The following is a 17,302-nucleotide window of genomic DNA, read 5'->3' as shown; positions in this document are numbered from 1 at the left end:
TCCCCTTCGGGTTAGCCACGGCCCCTCGAGTATTCACCAAGGTCATGGCAGCAGTGGTTGCGGTTCTGCACCTTCAGGGGTTGGCAGTGATTCCTTACCTGGACGACCTTCTAGTCAAGGCTTCATCCAGTGCAGACTGTCAGCGGAGTGTCTCGCTCACTCTCGCCACTCTAGCCCAATTCGGGTGGCTTGTCAATCTGCCCAAATCCACTCTGACTCCGACCCAGAGGCTCACGTACCTAGGGATGCAGTTCGAGACTCTGCCGGCACTTGTGAAGCTGCCCTTAGTCAAACAGCAGTCCCTCCATCTGGCGGTGCGCTCTCTGCTGAGGCCCCGCCGTCATTCCATCAGGCACCTAATGCAGGTGCTGGGTCAGATGGTGGCGTCAATGGAGGCTGTTCCCTTTGCCCAGTTCCATCTGCGTCCTCTGCAGCTGGACATTCTCCGCTGTTGGGACAAGCGGACTTCCTCCTTGCACAGGCTAGTGGCTCTGTCGCCACAGACCAGGGGCTCCCTTCAGTGGTGGCTTCGGCCTCTCTCTCTGTCTCAGGGACGCTCCTTCCTGGCCCCGTCCTGGGTGATCCTCACCACGGATGCCAGTCTATCCGGCTGGGGAGCGGTATGCCTCCACCACCGAGCACAGGGCACTTGGACTCCGTCCGAATCAGCCCTCTCGATCAATGTGCTGGAAACCAGAGCTGTGCTTCTAGCTCTCCTAGCCTTTCACCACCTGTTGGCGGGCAAGCACATCCGAGTCCAGTCAGACAACGCGACAGCGGTTGCCTACATCAATCACCAAGGCGGGACACGCAGCCGCCTGGCAATGTTGGAGGTTCAACGCATCCTTCAATGGACGGAGGACTCCAAGTCCACCATATCCGCAGTCCACATCCCAGGCGTGGAAAACTGGGAGGCAGATTATCTCAGCCGTCAAAGCGTGGACAGTGGCGAGTGGTCCCTGCATCCGGCAGTGTTTCAGTCAATCTGCCGCAAGTGGGGCACTCCAGAAGTGGATCTAATGGCATCCCGGCACAACAACAAGGTTCCGGTTTATGTGGCTCACTCCCACGACCCTCAGGCCTTTGCAGCGGACGCTCTGGTTCAAGATTGGTCCCAGTTTCGTCTGTCCTACGTGTTTCCCCCTCTAGCTCTCTTGCCCAGAGTTCTGCGCAAGATCAGAATGGAGGGCCGTCGGGTCATCCTCATTGCTCCGGACTGGCCCAGGCGAGCTTGGTACCCAGACCTGCTCCATCTGTCCGTAGAGGTGGCGTGGCATCTTCCGGACCGTCCAGACCTTCTCTCACAAGGTCCGTTTTTCCGCCAGAATTCTACGGCTCTCAGATTGACGGCGTGGCTCTTGAGTCCTGGATCTTGACGGCTTCTGGTATTCCTCCTGAAGTCATCTCCACTATGACTCGGGCTCGGAAGTCTTCCTCGGCCAAAATCTATCACAGGACCTGGAGAATTTTCCTGTCCTGGTGTCGCTCTTCCGGCCATGCTCCTTGGCCTTTTTCCTTGCCGACCCTTCTGTCCTTTCTACAGTCCGGTCTGCAGCTAGGACTATCCCTCAATTCCCTCAAGGGACAAGTCTCTGCTCGGTCAGTGTTGTTCCAGCGGCGTATCGGCCGGCTGGCTCAGGTGCGCTCCTTCATGCAGGGCGCGTCTCACATCATTCCGCCTTACCAGCGGCCCTTGGATCCCTGGGACCTCAATCTGGTCCTCACGGCCTTGCAGAAACCCCCCTTTGAGCCTCTTAGGGAGGTTTCTTTGTCTCGTCTTTCACAGAAGGTGGTCTTTCTAGTGGCCATAACTTCCCTCAGGAGAGTCTCTGATTTGGCTGCGCTCTCTTCGGAGTCACCTTTTTTGGTTTTTCATCAAGACAAGGTGGTTCTCCGTCCGACTCCGGATTTTCTCCCTAAGGTGGTTTCTCCTTTCCACCTTAACCAGGACATTTCCCTGCCTTCCTTTTGTCCGGCTCCTGTTCATCGCTTTGAAAAAGCGTTGCATACTCTGGATCTGGTGCGGGCGCTCCGGATCTATGTGTCTCGCACCGCTGTTCTTAGGCGGTGCACCTTTTTTTTTGTGCTAACCACAGGTCGGCGTAAGGGCCTCTCGGCTTCTAAGCCGACCTTAGCTCTTTGGATTAGGTCGGCCATTTCCGATGCCTACCAGTGTACTCAGGTGCCTCCCCCGCCGGGGATCAAGGCACACTCGACCAGAGCTGTCGGTGCCTCTTGGGCTTTCAGGCACCAGGCTACGGCTCAGCAGGTCTGTCAGGCTGCCACTTGGACTAGTCTGCATACCTTTTCAAAGCACTACCAAGTGCATGCTCATGCTTCGGCAGATGCGAGCTTGGGCAGACGCATCCTTCAGGCGGCTGTCACCCATTATTCCCACCCATGGACTGCTTTGAGACGTCCCAATGTCTGGGTCTCCCATAGGAACGATAAAGAAAAAGAGAATTTTGTTTACTTACCGTAAATTCTTTTTCTTATAGTTCCGTATTGGGAGACGCAGCACCCTCCCTGTTGCCTGTTGGCAGTTTCTTGTTCCGCGTGTTATCACCGGCTGTTGTCGTAGACAGAGGCTCCGGTTGTTCCGGTTCTTGCTCTGTCTTTACTTGTGGGTGGCTATTCTCCTTCAGCTTTTGCACTAAACTGGCTAGATCTGGTTATCCAGGGGGTGTATATGCTCAGAGGGAGGAGCTACACTTTTTAGTGTAGTACTTTGTGTGTCCTCCGGAGGCAGAAGCTATACACCCAATGTCTGGGTCTCCCAATACGGAACTATAAGAAAAAGAATTTACGGTAAGTAAACAAAATTCTCTCTTTTTTTTTTTTTTTTTTAACTAGTCCCCCTAGGGGGCTTTAGCGATCAGCAATCCGATCACTCTTATCTATCTGCTGATCACAGCTATACAGCTGTAAACAGCAGATTCAGTCACTTTCTATTTCTCTCTGCTGTCGTCCAAGGGAAAACGAAAGTGAAACTTCATAGCTGCAGGCGTCATCACATGACCCTGTGCTACGATAGCAACCACCGATTGTCACGTGATCATGCACGTGACTTCCGGTGGGGGCGGCGGTAAGTAAAAAACATGGCCGCGCGCATTTAGATCTTGCTGCCAGACTTTGGCAGCAAGATTGAAGGGGTTAATGGCCGCGGGTGGAACCGATTCCACCCGCGGCTAGCAGGCACACACGTCAGCTGTTGAAAACAGCTGATATGTGTGCCGACCAACGCCGCCTGCTCGCGGCAGGGGGCGGGGCTTAACGGGACACGCTCCATGACGGATATATCAGTCCATGGTCGTGAAGAGGTTAACCCTTTTATGGCCTTGAATGTACTTTTACGTCCAAGGTTGTGTCCCCGCATCTTTCCCTGCACATGTCGGCTGATCTAATCAACCTCTAACTGACACGGGTAGATTGGAGATCTGCCCACAGCTGTTAACCAGTTAACACGTGTCGGCGAGGAGCGTGCCATTCCGCACTACCATCGGCAGCCACGAGAAGTGATTGAGGGGTGCTGATGGGTCGTCATTGCAGACGGGAGTTAGCTGATGACCTCTGTCTGTCATGACGATCTTTCTGTGAACATTGGCTGTGAGCTGGTGTTCATAGGCGATCATGATTTCTGCTATACAAGCGATCATAAGTTTGCAGCTGCAAGTTCTCTAAGGGAAGTAATAAATACAATTAAAAAAAAGTTGTTTTGTTTTGTTTTGTTTTTTTTTTTATAAACCCACTCATGCTCAAATCGGGGGTGATTTGAGCATGAGTGGGTTTATAAAAAAAAATAATAAATAAATGTTGCCACATTGAAAATACCACATGTATTTTTACTTTTTAACGCGGGTGTTCAGAAATGTCTGATCTATCAAAATACAAAATAAATAAATCTGATCGGTAAACAGCATAATGTAAAAACAAATTATAACATCAGAATTATGTTTTTTTGGGCCCCCACAATATTACAATAAAATGCAATAAGAGGCGATCAAAACCTCACATCTTCCCAAAAATGGTATCTGGAAAAACGTCAGCTTAGGGCACAAAAAATAAGTCATCACACAGCCCCAGATCCCGAAAAATTAAAATATGTGCCTTGGAAAATGGCGACAAAAGAAAATATTTTATTTTTACAAACTTCTAATTTTTTTTCACAGCAATTAACCCCTTCAGCCCCGGGGCACTTTCCGTTTTTGCGTTTTTTGCTCCCCTTCTTTCGAGAGCTCACATCAATGGTATTTTGCTGCAAAACCGGATCCGTCATAAATGTTTCATTTCCATTCATTTACAATGGAATTGCGGCAAGATGCGGTGATATGTGATTGCGTGCGGCACACACAAACCGCATGTGACCGCATCTTGTCGCGATTCCATTGTAAATTAATGGAACTGAAATGTATTTATGACGGATCAGGTTTTGCGGCAAATACCGCTGATGTGAGCGCGCGGCCTTATATGGCTATATTGACTGAAAAATAATAGTTATGGCTCTTTGAAGAAGAAGAAAAAAACTAAAATGGAAAATCGAGTGGTGAAGGGGTTAAATAATTGTGGATTAAAAGTGTAGCCGGTAAATGTAGATAGTAATGTAGTACACGAGATAATATAAATTTAATGTAATTCACATCTAAGTCCAGGGGTCTTCTGACCTGAGCTCATCCGCTTCCATTGGCTTGTATGAGGCTGTAAGGGGTTCTCAGAGAATGTGATGAAAATGTCCACCATCACATATATCAAACTGCAGTCATGTCAGGTTGTAGCCAGAAATACTGCTCAAGACTTGACTTGGCCAGCAGATAAGCATCATCGAGAACAAGCTTGACTGACCAAGCTTGGAGTGCCTTGTTGCAGGGCTGTGATAGGGGGGGAAAAGCTTCTCATTGGATGACATGACTGAGCACACAGGTTTTTTTTCACCAGCTTCATCCTGCTCCATGCTTATTTATAAACTTGTTCTGCTGAGCCAGTTTGACATCTTTACAGCAGGGCATGGAGACTGACTGAGCATGGAGCAGGATGAAGCTGGAGAAAAATAAAGCCCCTTGTAGGCAGCCAAGGAGAAGTTTTGTTTTGACTTTCTCCTGTCACAGCCCTGCTCCACCACTGAGTGAGGAGATCATGTATGTTTGTTCAAAGGAAGATGGCTTAAACCAGAATTTACTGAAATTCTATACATACTTCTGCGTGTCACTGCTCTATTCATGGTCTGTGTGATAGTGCACAGCTCTATTCAGCTGGCTCCTGTAGTCCCTTAGAGTGAATAATATGGAGCTGCGCCTGTGTGGGTACTGCTGTAGTCCAGCGTGGCACCAAAAAGCCCTGTTTAGCATCAGTGGGTGTTCCAGATGGTCACCGATCACACATTATCATCTTCTGGATAGTTTACATTTTGGGAGGATTGTAAATACTACTTTTCCCCATTATACAATGACATGAGATGGGAAATTTGAAATATAGATTATTGTACATCCAGCTCTGAGTATGTGATATTTTGGAATAAAGAACTAGACTGGATGCTATCAGAGAACTCAACCCTTGTCTCAATTCCAGCATGAAGAAAACTTTGAGGTACGGAAGGACCTGATCCAACAGGTGCTGGGCCAGTTTGGGCAACAACTGATTAGTCAGCTTCTACATTCGTGCTGTTTCTGCCTCCCACCTTACACCTTGCCCGATGTGGCTGAAGTCATCTGGGAGATCATGATCTTCGACAGGCCGGTAAGGAAAATGCTTTCTGTGGATCTCATTGGCTGGTAGCCCTGGAATAAATGGCTTTGGCTAGTTCAGTAATTCAGTGTATCATTTTGATGGGCTTCCGTCTAATATTAATGTTTAGTAACTGAGCAAGTTTCTGCTTTAAAATTCTTGGCTTGTAATTTGCATGTTCTGACCCGAGCTTATACGAGTGAACCCATTGTTTGATTTCTCCTTTCAGACATTTTGTAGGTGGCTGGAAACATCGTTGAAGAGTTTACCAAAGGAGATGTCAGGGGGTGCTATTACAGTGACTCATAAACAGTTAACAGACTTCCATAAGCAAGTCACAAGGTGAGACAAGCCTTACTGGTTGACCATGAGTGGGACAAGATGTGACTTCTATGTGTTTCGCAGTTCTAGCACAGACAAGGACACTGGATTAATGTAAATCTGGTCAAAACCTAGAAATAAGACAACCTAATAAAAGTCAAGAAGCCTCTGTGTGAGATGTGTGTACAATGTCATGTTCTTTCCACATCACACTTATGGAGTCTTCTACCTTTCTTCAAAGTTGTCAGATGTGTTTTTGGGTGATTCTGTGACACACACCCTTGTGCCTGGTAACTACTGATTTTCCTTTGTTTGTGTTACAGTGCTGAGGAATGTAAACAGGTGTGTTGGGCTCTGAGAGATTTCACCAGGTTATTCCGATAGCTGTGCTCCTACGTCACCAGCCTGTCTGTCACGGTGAGTCCTTTTGCTTTGGATCCCAGGTTGTGTTTTCAACCAGATAGAGTAACGTGCGGCGTTTTACTGTTGGTGAGAACATTGACAGGCGGTTCATATCTGGTACAAACGCCTGCTGGAAACAAACTAAAGTTTGACGTATGTTTAATAGATACTCCGTATGAAGCTACACTGTACATGGATTTGTTCTAGAAATACAAATTGCAATAATTATGTAGAGCGTATCACAGGAGCTTCCCCTGAGAACAGATCTGGAATGGTGGCACCACGACAAGTGTGCTGTTTATTATGCACAAATTGAGGGGCAAATATGAGTTCACAGTCAGTGAGAGCTCCAGCCTAAAAACCAAAAGCACTGGACTGCTTCTGTCTCTTAAAGGGAACCTGTCATGTTGAAGATGGTATCTGATCTGCGGCAGGATGTTATGGAGCCGGAGTTGATAAGATATACTTTTTTATGGGAAATGTTTCAGTAAAACATATACTGTATCCATTGAAATCTCTGGTGTGTGTACAGTTTTGTGTACATCTGAGACAGATTCCCTTTAAAAAGGTTCTCAGTGAATAATAATTAAATACATATTTATATATTAATTTTCTTTGTCGCTCCATTGGGAGACCCAGACAATTGGGTGTATAGCTATTGCCTCTGGAGGCCACACAAAGTATTACACTTAAAAGTGTAGGGCCCCTCCCCTTCTGGCTATACACCCCCAGTGGGATCACTGGCTCACCAGTTTTGTGCTTTGTGCGAAGGAGGCAACACATCCACGCATAGCTCCACTTTTTAGTCAGCAGCAGCTGCTGACTATGTCGGATGGAAGAAAAGAGGACACATATAGTGTCCCCAGCATGCTCCCTTCTCACCCCACTGTATGTCGGAGGTGTTTGTAAGGTTGAGGTACCCATTGCGGGTACGGCGGCAGGAGCCCACATGCTGATTCCTTCCCCATCCCTTTTTACAGGGCTCTGGGTGAAGTGGGATTTACCGGTCTCCAGGCACTGAGACCGTGCTCCATCTACAGCCCCTGGAGAAGATGCTGGATGGAGCGGAGTACATCAGGGACATGGCCCTGCTTCCTCAAGGTACTCTGTGTCCCCGTGCATTTGGCGCTCACACCGCAGCATGCTGGGTGTTGTAGTGCGCCGGGGGACATCAGCGCTGCGGCGCCTGTGCCATGGCCTCATTCAGCTTTGCTGAAGCAGGCTCTCTTATGGGAATTGGTCGCGCCGGCCGCTGGGACTGCGGCGCGGCTGGCACTTGTAGTGCGCCGGGGACTTCAGCGCGGCCTGCGCTTTTACGGCGGCCGCGCTGATAACTAGAGTCCCCGGCTTTTGCGGCCTGCTTCCGTTCGTTCCCGCCCCCAGACCTGCCAGTCAGGAGAGGGGCGGGACGCTGGCCACTTCCAGGAATCGGTCGCGCCGGCCGCTGGCAGCGGCGCAGCTGGCACTTGTGGTGCGCCGGGGACTTCAGCGCGGCCCGCGCTTTTACGGCGGCCGCGCTGATAACTAGAGTCCCCGGCTTTTGCGGCCTGCTTCCGTTCGTTCCCGCCCCCAGACCTGCCAGTCAGGAGAGGGGCGGGACGCTGGCCACTTCTATGAATCGGTCGCGCCGGCCGCTGGGACTGCGGCGCGGCTGGCACTTGTGGTGCGCCGGGGACTTCAGCGCGGCCCGCGCTTTTACGGCGGCCGCGCTGTTAACTCGAGTCCCCGGCTTCTGGGCCTAGTCTCCCTTCGTTACCGCCCACAGCCCTGACAGTCGGGGTAGGGGCGTGACGCTGCATAGAGCAGAGCTGAGAGCTGGAGTATGTTTTGCATACTCCACCCCTCTCACTGTGTGCACTGTGAAACCGGATTCCCGCACTTTCTCAGGCACGCCCACGGCTTCCTTCTCTACAAGGACACCGGCAGCCATTAGTGTCAGTTTCTGTACGATACAGAGACAAGATGGCCCCCCTCAGTGTGAATAACTAACAGCTCCGGGAATGTCACACGCATCCCAGAGTCACGGCTCTGCACGGACGTCAGTCCCAGACAGCCTAAGTGGGCTCGCTATGAGCGGCCTCGGTTTCATCAGGGTCCTAACAGAAGGACTCGCTGTGTAATGAGGCGGAAGTAGCGGCTCAGGATTCTGATCCTGAGACCGCTCTCAATCTGGATACACCTGATTGTGACGCCATAGTAAATAATCTTATAGCGTCCATCTATAGAATGTGGGTTATTTCTCACAGCTCCTCCAGTGGAGGAGTCAGCTTCACGTATTTTTCTGGACCACTCTGCCTTCAGAGAGGCAGTCCAGGAACACCACGCTTATCCAGATATGCGCTTCTCCAAACGGCTTAGGATACACGTTATCCCTGTCCCCTGACTTGGTCAAGGACTGGACCCAATGTCCCGAGCGGCATCCTCCAATCTCCAGGCTTGTAGCTAGATCCATAGTTGCAGTGGGAGATGGAACTGCAAACTCAAAGATGCCACTGACAGACAGATGGATCTCTGGTCGAAAGCCATCTATGAGGCTGTCGGCGCACCGTTGGCTCCGGCATTCTCTCCCTTGGGGCACTCCAAGCTATTTCAGCTTGTCTTACACAGATTGACACGGTTACACGTACATCTGTGCCGCAGGTGGCATCCTTAACCTCTCAAATGTCTGCATTTGTTTCTTACGCGATTCAGGTTGTCCTGGACTCTGCGAACCGTGCGGCGGTAGCCCCCGCTACTCCGTGTTTTTAAGCAGAGCCTGGTCTGCTCGTTAAGTGAATGGAAGGCAGATTCTGCTTCCAAAAAAGGTTGCCTAACCAGTTGCCTTTTTCTGCTGACCGACTGTTTGGTGAGCGTTGGATGTAACCATCAAACAGTCCAGGGGTAAGGATTCATCCTTTCCTCAGCCCGGACACAACAAACCCCAACAGAGCAAGAGGCAGTCGGGGTTTTCGGCCTTTTCGAGGCTCGGGCAGGTCCCATTTTTCCTCGTCCAATGTGGACTCAAAAGGATCAGAGGAGCTAAGATTCTTAGCGGGCTCAGTCTCGCCCAAAAAAGCGACAGTCTGAAAACCCGCTTCCAAGGCGGCTTCCTCATGACTTGCGGCCTCGGTCGGTAGCAGGCTCTCCCGCCTTGGCGATATTTAGCTGCCATAGGTCAATGACCATTGAGTGTGAGACATTCTGTCTCACGGGTACAGGATAGAGCTCACTTCTCGTCCTCCAACTCGATTCTTCAGAATTTCTCCACCTCCCGGCCGGGCCGCTGCTCTTCTGCAAACAGGGTGCACTCTATAGGCAGAATGAGTGATGACCCCCGTTCCTCTTCAGGAACAAGGTCACGGTTTTTACCCCAAATTCTTTGCGGTACCTATAACAACGGGCCGTTCCGTCCCGTTCTGGATCTAAAAATGCTCAGCAAGCTCGTGGACACCAGGCGATTCCGGATGGAATCCCTCCGCCATGTCATCGCCTCAAGGTCCCAAGGATATTTCCTAGCATCATTAGGCATCAAGGATGCTTATCCACACGTGCCGATTGATCCAGAGCACTAGCGTTTCTACGCTTCGTTATAGGAGACGAACACCCTCTGTTCGTAGCTCTACCTTCCGGCTAGCGACAGTCCAACTGGTCTTCGCCAAGGTCAGGGCAGCAGTAGTCACAGTCCTGCACTCTCAGGGTCACTCTGTGGTCCCGTATTTAGACGATCTACTTGTCAAGGCACTCTCTTAGGAAACATGCCAACACTGCCCGAACGTTGCGCTGGAGACTCTCTAGAGTTTTGGGTGGATCATCAACTTTTTAAAGTCAGATCCGACCCCGACCCTATTGATAACATATCTAGGCATAGAGTTTCTTACTCTCTCAGCGATAGTGAAGCTGCCGCTAGACAAACAGCATTCACTACGGGCTGCAAGCTCTTCTTTAAGAACCAGTCGCACACATTGAGACGCCTCATGCACTTCCTACGTAAGATGGTAGCAATGGAGGCAGTTCCTTTCGCGCAGTTTTACTGCGTCCACTACAATGGGACATTCTCCGCCAATGGGACGAGGAGTCGACGTCCCTCAACAGAGTCGTCGTTCTTTCTCAGGCGGCCAAGGAATCTCTACGGTGGTGGCTTCTTCTCACCTCTTGGTCAAAAAGAAGGTCCTTCCTATCCCCGTCCTGGGCGATAGTTACGACAGACGCGAGTCTATCAGGGTGGGGAGCAGTTTTTCTCCACTACAGCGCTCAGGGTACGTGGACTCAGCAAGAGTCCACTCTTCAGATCAATGTTCTTGAACACAGAGCAGTGTATCTTGCCCTACAATCCTTCCAACAGCGGCTGGAAAGCAAGCATATCCGACTTCAGTCGGACAGCTCCACAGCGGTGGCATACATCAACCACCAAGGAAGAACGCGCAACCGGCAAGCCTTCCAGGAAGTCCGGCAGGTTCTGATGTGGGTGGAAGACACGGCATCCACCATATCCACAATTCACATCCCAAGTGTGGAAACTAGGAAGCTGACTTCCTAAGTCGCTGAAGTGTGGCCGAAAGAGTATGGTCTCCTCACCCGGACGGGTTTCAGGAGATCTGGCGCCGCTGACAGAGGCCGGACGTCGATCTAATGGCGTCACGGCACAACAACAATGTGCCAGCTTCATGGCACGGTTTCACAATCATCGAGCTCTGGCGGCAAACGCCTTAGTTCAGCATTGGTCGCAGTTCCAGCTACCTTAGGTGCCACCTCTGGCATTGTTGCCCAGAGTACTGCGCTAGATCAAGACCGACTGCGGCCGCGCCATCCTCGTCGCTACAAATTGGCCGAGGATGTTGTGGTACTCGGTTCTGTGGTGCCTCACGGTAGGCTAACCGGGGGCACTACCAGACCAATCAGACTGGCTGTCTCAAGGGCCATTCTTCCATTTGAATTCTACGGCCCTCAACCGGATGGTGTGGCATTGAGTCCTGGAACCTAGTGTCGTCAGGATTACCTCAGGACGTGGTTGCCACCATGAGACAGGCTAGCATACCAACGTCCGCCAAGATTGGCCACAGGACGTGGAAGATGTTCTTATCTCGGTGCTCGGCGCAGGGTGTTTCTCCCTGGCCGGTTGCATCGTCTATGTTTCCTTCCTTCCTGCAATCTAGGTAGGAAAATGGGTTGTCGCTCAGTTCCCTTTAGGGACAAATCTCAGCGCTATCTGTATTTTTTCAGAAACGACGACTTCCTCAGGTACGCACGTTCCTACGGGGAGTTTGTCTTCTCAGCACTCCGTACAAGCGGCCGTTAGAGCCCTGAGATCTGAACAAGGTTCTAATTGCTCTCCAGATGCCGCCTTTCGAGCCTTTGAAGGATGTCTCCCTTCCCGTTTTTCACGGGAAGTGGCCTTCTAGTAACGGTCTCGTCTCTTAGGAGAGTTTCCGAGCTAGCAACGCTCTCATACAAACTCCCTTCCTGGTCCTTCACCAGGACAGGGTAGTTCTGCGTCCGGTTCCGGAATTTCTCCCTAAGGTGGTATCCCATTTTCATATCAATCAGGATATCACCTCACCTTCTTTGTGTCCTCGTCCAGTCCATCAATTTCAGAAAGATTTGCATCTGTTGGTTCTGGTGAGAGCACTCAGGTTCTACTTCCCGCATGGCGCTCCTGCGCCACCCGGATGCACTCTTTGTCCTTGTCGCTGGTCGGCGTAAACAGTCGCAAGCTTCCAGATCCACCCTTGCTCGGGGGCTCGAGGAACCAATTCTTGAAACCTACAGTTCTACTGGGCTTCTGGTTCTCTCAAGGCCGAAGGCCCATTCTACCAGAGCCGTGGGTGCATCCTGGGCATTACGGCACCAGGCTACGGCTCAGCAGGTGTGTCAGGCACCCACCTGGTCGAGTCTACTTATTTTTACCAAGCATTATCAGATGCATACCTACGCTTCGGCAGACGCCAGCCTAGGTAGATAAGTCATTCAGGCGGCGGTTGGCCACCTGTAGGAGAGGGCCGTTTGACGGCCCTATCATGAGGTATCTTTTACCCACCCAGGGATTGCTTTTGGACATCCCAATTGTCTGGGTCTCCCAATGGAGCGACAAAGAAGAAGGGAATTTTGTTTACTTACCGTAAATTCCTTTTCTTCTAGCTCCAATTGGGAGACCCAGCACCCGCCCTGTTTTCTCGGGGTTTTTCTGTTTTTTCGGGTACACATGTTGTTCATGTGGTATGGTTCAGTTCTCCGATGTTTCCTCGGATTGAATTGGTCTTTAAACCAGTTATTGGCTTTCCTCCTTCTTGCTTTGGCACTAAAACTGGTGAGCCAGTGATCCCACTGGGGGTGTATAGCCAGAAGGGGAGGGGCCTTACACTTTTAAGTGTAATACTTTGTGTGGCCTCCAGAGGCAATAGCTATACACCCAATTGTCTGGGTCTCCCAATTGGAGCTAGAAGAAAAGGAATTTACGGTAAGTAAACAAAATTCCCTTCTTTTTTATAGATACCTTTATTTAGCAAGATGTTATGCTCTTTGTAGTGCACTCTGTCAGGACTTTAAAGATGGCAACTGCCATAAATCAGTGCAGAGCCCTTAGAATTCAGAGGATACACAGTAGGACGTGCTATGTAAAGAACATGTGCTCTGTAAGGCATGCTGAGGTTGCATTCCTCTGTTCAGTCCACCTGACAGGACACTGAACAGAGTGGATAAGGCCCGTTTCACACATCCGGCATTTCGCCGGATGCGGTGCACTCCAGTACAGTGTAATACTGTACAATGGCATCGCGGCAACCTCCGGTCACATGCTGTCATGTGATCGGAGCTTGCCGTGATGCCATTGTACAGTATTAACACTGTACTGGAGTGTGTCGAATCCGGCGACATGCCGGATGTCTGAAACAGGCCTTAAAGGAGTAAATAAGCCCCTTTCTTTAGCTTACTGAGAATGAATCAATCAACTGTGTCAGCCTGACAGTTTTAGTGCAGTGCAGCGAGCATGTCAGTGTTACAGAGGTTGTTCACGCAGCCATCCCAGGACGGCCGCACCCTGCTAGATGGAAGTTGCCATCTTTACAGACAAAATGTACTACAAAAAGCATACCTTTTTGCTAAATAAAGGTATTTTGAAAAATGTTTAATATGTAAAAGTATTTTATATTATCACATTTCTCCGAGAACCCCTAAAGGAGTATTCCAGCCTCAAGGATTGATCACTTATCCACTCGACCCCTTTCAAACCATCCACACCGCTGTAGCAAAAAAGTGATTTCAAGGAAGACATGGTTAATCAAGTGTACTGCTGTTTATCACTTCCATGGTGTGTTTTTGAAAACTATATACTTGGCTGCAATTGTGCAGCCAGGCTGATTTCATAGCACCCGTGGTTTGGGCAGCATAAATCGTGTGACAGACAGAACGTGTTTCCAAGCCTAATGGCTGAAGCTTCAGATAGGACTTAATCATGTTCACTATTGCTCAGCAGCAAATGTCAGGGTGGATGTGAACTACTACATTTAGTATTCTAAGAGGGCGGTCAGAGTAGAATCGGTATGGACTTCATGAACCGACATTTTTTATTAAATTCAGGAGGAATTTCTAGGTTTACACCAAAGCAATTCCTTACGGTTTTTCTTTTATTCTAGAATGATAAACCAAAAAATAGAAGAAAAACAGAAAAGCAATTATGTCAGTGATGGTGCTCAACTAACATGCCGTTAGTCTGTATGTTAAAAGCGTTCTGACGCCATGCAGAGAGCTCCGCTGCCGGGAGGAAATGACATTGTTCAATTTTCATGATTTTTTTTTTTTTTTTTTTTTTTTTTATTATAATAACAGTTGACAAAAAAAATTCTCATCCCTCCATGCCTGTAAGCTGTCGAAAAGCGGCTCCTATTTAATTTTCTAGAAAATGCAAAATTATGATGTTATTAATTTGTATAGTCTTTTTATGCATAATGATGTGCTTTTCTTTTCCTCTCAGTGAAGTCAGGTTACCCAGGCCACTAAGACGGCACCTTCCGAACAGAGAACCATTGTGGATTGGCTTCTATACCCCATAGTGTGTGATGCCAAATGGGGGACGCAAAGCAAGGGCAAACACAGACCAGAAAGCTTTGTGGATGGCGTCCCTATGTAACGTGTGCTGAAGATAATGTAAAGAACTGGGAAAAATCATAACCCCTTCACTTCTGGTCAGAGGAAAATGTTCCCTGTAGAGCTGTGGTTTCCACAGTAGTAAGAACCTCGGTGAGCAAACCGTGCCAGAAGTGTACTGATATCCCAATCCCCCACAGTGCCACATTGTCCTAAGATTTGGGGGTGAAGGGGTTCTCCAGGCAATGCTGTGTGCCCAAGTGCAACATATGCATTATGGGAGGGATTGGGGAGGGGAGAAGACGGTGGGGTTAGGAGGGTGTAGAGCTTTCCTTGATGGACTTGTTTTAAAATAAAATAAAATACAAGAAAATACTTAAAAAAAATTGTAATGGATAAGAAAAAAAACAAAAAAAAAAAGCAAGCCGTCAGATGAGATCATCAGTTGGCGGAAATACAAATTTGCGTGAATGCAAAAAAAATATGCAGCTAAACTTTCTGTGAAAAGAAAAAGTGCAAATAAAACTTACAAAAATGAATTTTACTTTGTGTGGCAATTTATGAGCTTTATTGGTTTTCTCCACGTTTACAGCTTGGTGTTTTGTGAATGGTTTCTCATATGTACATAATGGTGCGGCTGTATATAGAGGACACATCTTTACCACAATGGTGGGCTGAGTGAATTGAGGCTGAGTAGACACACATTTTGTTCAATGAGATTGGAGCAGTAAAGTAAAGGCAGGCCCATGTTACTCAATTACATTTAGCTGTGATTTGTGTACAGTCAATCTGTGCCTGTATCCTCTCATCAGTTATTTGGTTAACTAGGCTAAATACAGTAGCCCCCATACAGAATAATAGCCACAGGTGGTGGGCACAATACAGCGCAAACCATACTATCCTGTCACATTTAGTACTCTGATTCATTTTGCATGGCAGTGTTCTCACTTTAAGTGATGCCTGTTTCCCGTATTGAATTTTAAATGGAATCGGTCACCAGGTTTTTGCTATGTAAAAACACCATCATTTAGGAGCGAAGATCCTGATTACAACCATGTGTCACGAACTAGGCTGTGTTTTGTTTTTGGTTTCAATACAGTTTTGTAAGCAAGAGATCACTACAGGACAACTGGCCTCATCCTTCCTAGTCCAACCAGGCCCCCAGCACTGTTACTATATAATGTATACAAAACGCTGTGATGTGGGAGGGGTTACACACAGCTCTACAAGATCTCTAGCAGAGAAAAGTGTGACTGTCATAACTAGAGCTGCTCGGACTTGCAAAAAAACGGGACTGGCGGATCATTGCTCAATTATAAAAAAAATCCTGATCCGCTCCGGTATCCGGTGCCCATATAAGTCAATGGGGACCAGAATCCGGAGTTTAAAAACGTTGGTGGAAGGGATAGGGGGGTAGGTGCGCGCATGGTATACTCACCCAGGCTGTGTCATGGCGGCAAACTCTTTCCGGGTCACGGATTTCCCTTTTGGAGCAGACAATTCAATATTCACTGTTTTGTCCACCCACCGACGCGTGTAATTGGTTGCAGTTAGCTGACACGCTGCCACTCAGGGTGGAGGCGCATCTAACTGCAACCAATCACAGGCGCCAGTATGGCCGGTGTACGGGGAAAGCATTGCAAGTGTCTGCGGGCCAGTATGGTGAGCATGGATGTAGAAAGAAACACATGCATGCTCCTGTCAGAAGAGTGTGTGGCTGTTCTGCTGATGCGATGTCAGATTGGTACAAGACTGGTGTGACATCACCCGACACGGCCTGCCGCTCTCTGAACATGAGCGTGTATGTACCTAGAAACACATGCACACTCCTGTCAGAGTGTGCAGCTGTGGCAGTGATGCAATGTCAGACTTGTGCGAGTCCATTGAAAGTGTGACTCCCGTCTAAGGAAAAACCGCATGCAGCTTTTTTTTTTTCTTTATTATTTAAAGAAATAAACGTTTGGCGGTGGCAATCGGTATAATAATGGGTTAATAGCGCACAGCTGCTACTGAGCCCAGCGTCTGAGATACCTCCATCACTAACCTGTACATAACAGTAAATAAGCACAAACACAGAAAAAAAAATCCTTTATTTGGAATAAAGTACAAAACACACCCTCCTTCCCTACTTTATTAAACCCAAACACCCTACAGGTCCGGTGTAATCCACACGAGGTCCCACGCCGCTTCAGCTCTGCTACATCCCACAGCTAGTAGCCACAGAGAACGACTGCCAGCTGTGACTGTAGACAATGACTGAGCAGATTCACAGGCTAGGGGCGCGTCTGCCTGCGACCAATCACAGACAACAGAACGGCCGTTGGGCGGGGAAAACACGGAAAGCTGTGTGTATGCGCAGTACAGGAAGGGATTGTGCGACCCGGAAGTAGTTTGACGCCATGACACAGAGTCTTGGTAAGTATGAAACTCTCGCTTATGTCTTGTTTTGTTTATTTTCCCTTGAATTCCCGAATCCGGATCATGCACCCGGAATCCCGTGCTCGGGTCAGACACCCAGTCATCTTTGAAACCGTCCGGAGCCGCTCAGCCCTAGTCGTAACTGCAGCAGATACATCACTGGAATTAGCATCTCTGTCCCCATTTCATGCTGCTATCAGATTATATAGGAAAGTTAGCTAACCAATTTCCTTTAAAGGGAATATGTCAGGAGGTTTTTGCTATGCCAGCTGAAGCCAGCATGCTGCAAGAGTTAACCCAGAACACGCCGGCGCCATTTTATCAAAAAATTTAACTATAACATGGGCATAGCACTGTGCACGTGCCGCCCAAATGGTTCGAGTCT

At 48.8% G+C, this 17,302-nt stretch overlaps 1 protein-coding gene across 2 annotated transcripts in view; it reads left to right on the top strand.

Annotated features, from left to right (window-relative positions):
• The window catches only part of TNPO3 (transportin 3), a 110,964-nt gene extending 95,940 nt beyond the window's left edge, over nt 1-15,024 (top strand). For both annotated transcript variants that reach the window (XM_075345392.1, XM_075345391.1), the window contains exons 20-23: nt 5,563-5,730; nt 5,948-6,060; nt 6,363-6,456; nt 14,387-15,024. In XM_075345392.1, coding sequence (XP_075201507.1) covers nt 5,563-5,730; nt 5,948-6,060; nt 6,363-6,423 — 342 coding nt within the window. In that variant the 3' untranslated portion in view covers nt 6,424-6,456; nt 14,387-15,024. The remainder of the gene's footprint in view (nt 1-5,562; nt 5,731-5,947; nt 6,061-6,362; nt 6,457-14,386) is intronic.
• Nucleotides 15,025-17,302: the final 2,278 nt, after the last annotated feature.

This window comes from Anomaloglossus baeobatrachus, chromosome 4 (assembly GCF_048569485.1).
Source record: "Anomaloglossus baeobatrachus isolate aAnoBae1 chromosome 4, aAnoBae1.hap1, whole genome shotgun sequence".
Taxonomy (NCBI): domain Eukaryota; kingdom Metazoa; phylum Chordata; class Amphibia; order Anura; family Aromobatidae; genus Anomaloglossus; species Anomaloglossus baeobatrachus.
The sequence above is the reverse complement of the archived record's forward strand: the minus strand, read 5'-3'. Positions and strand labels throughout refer to the sequence as shown.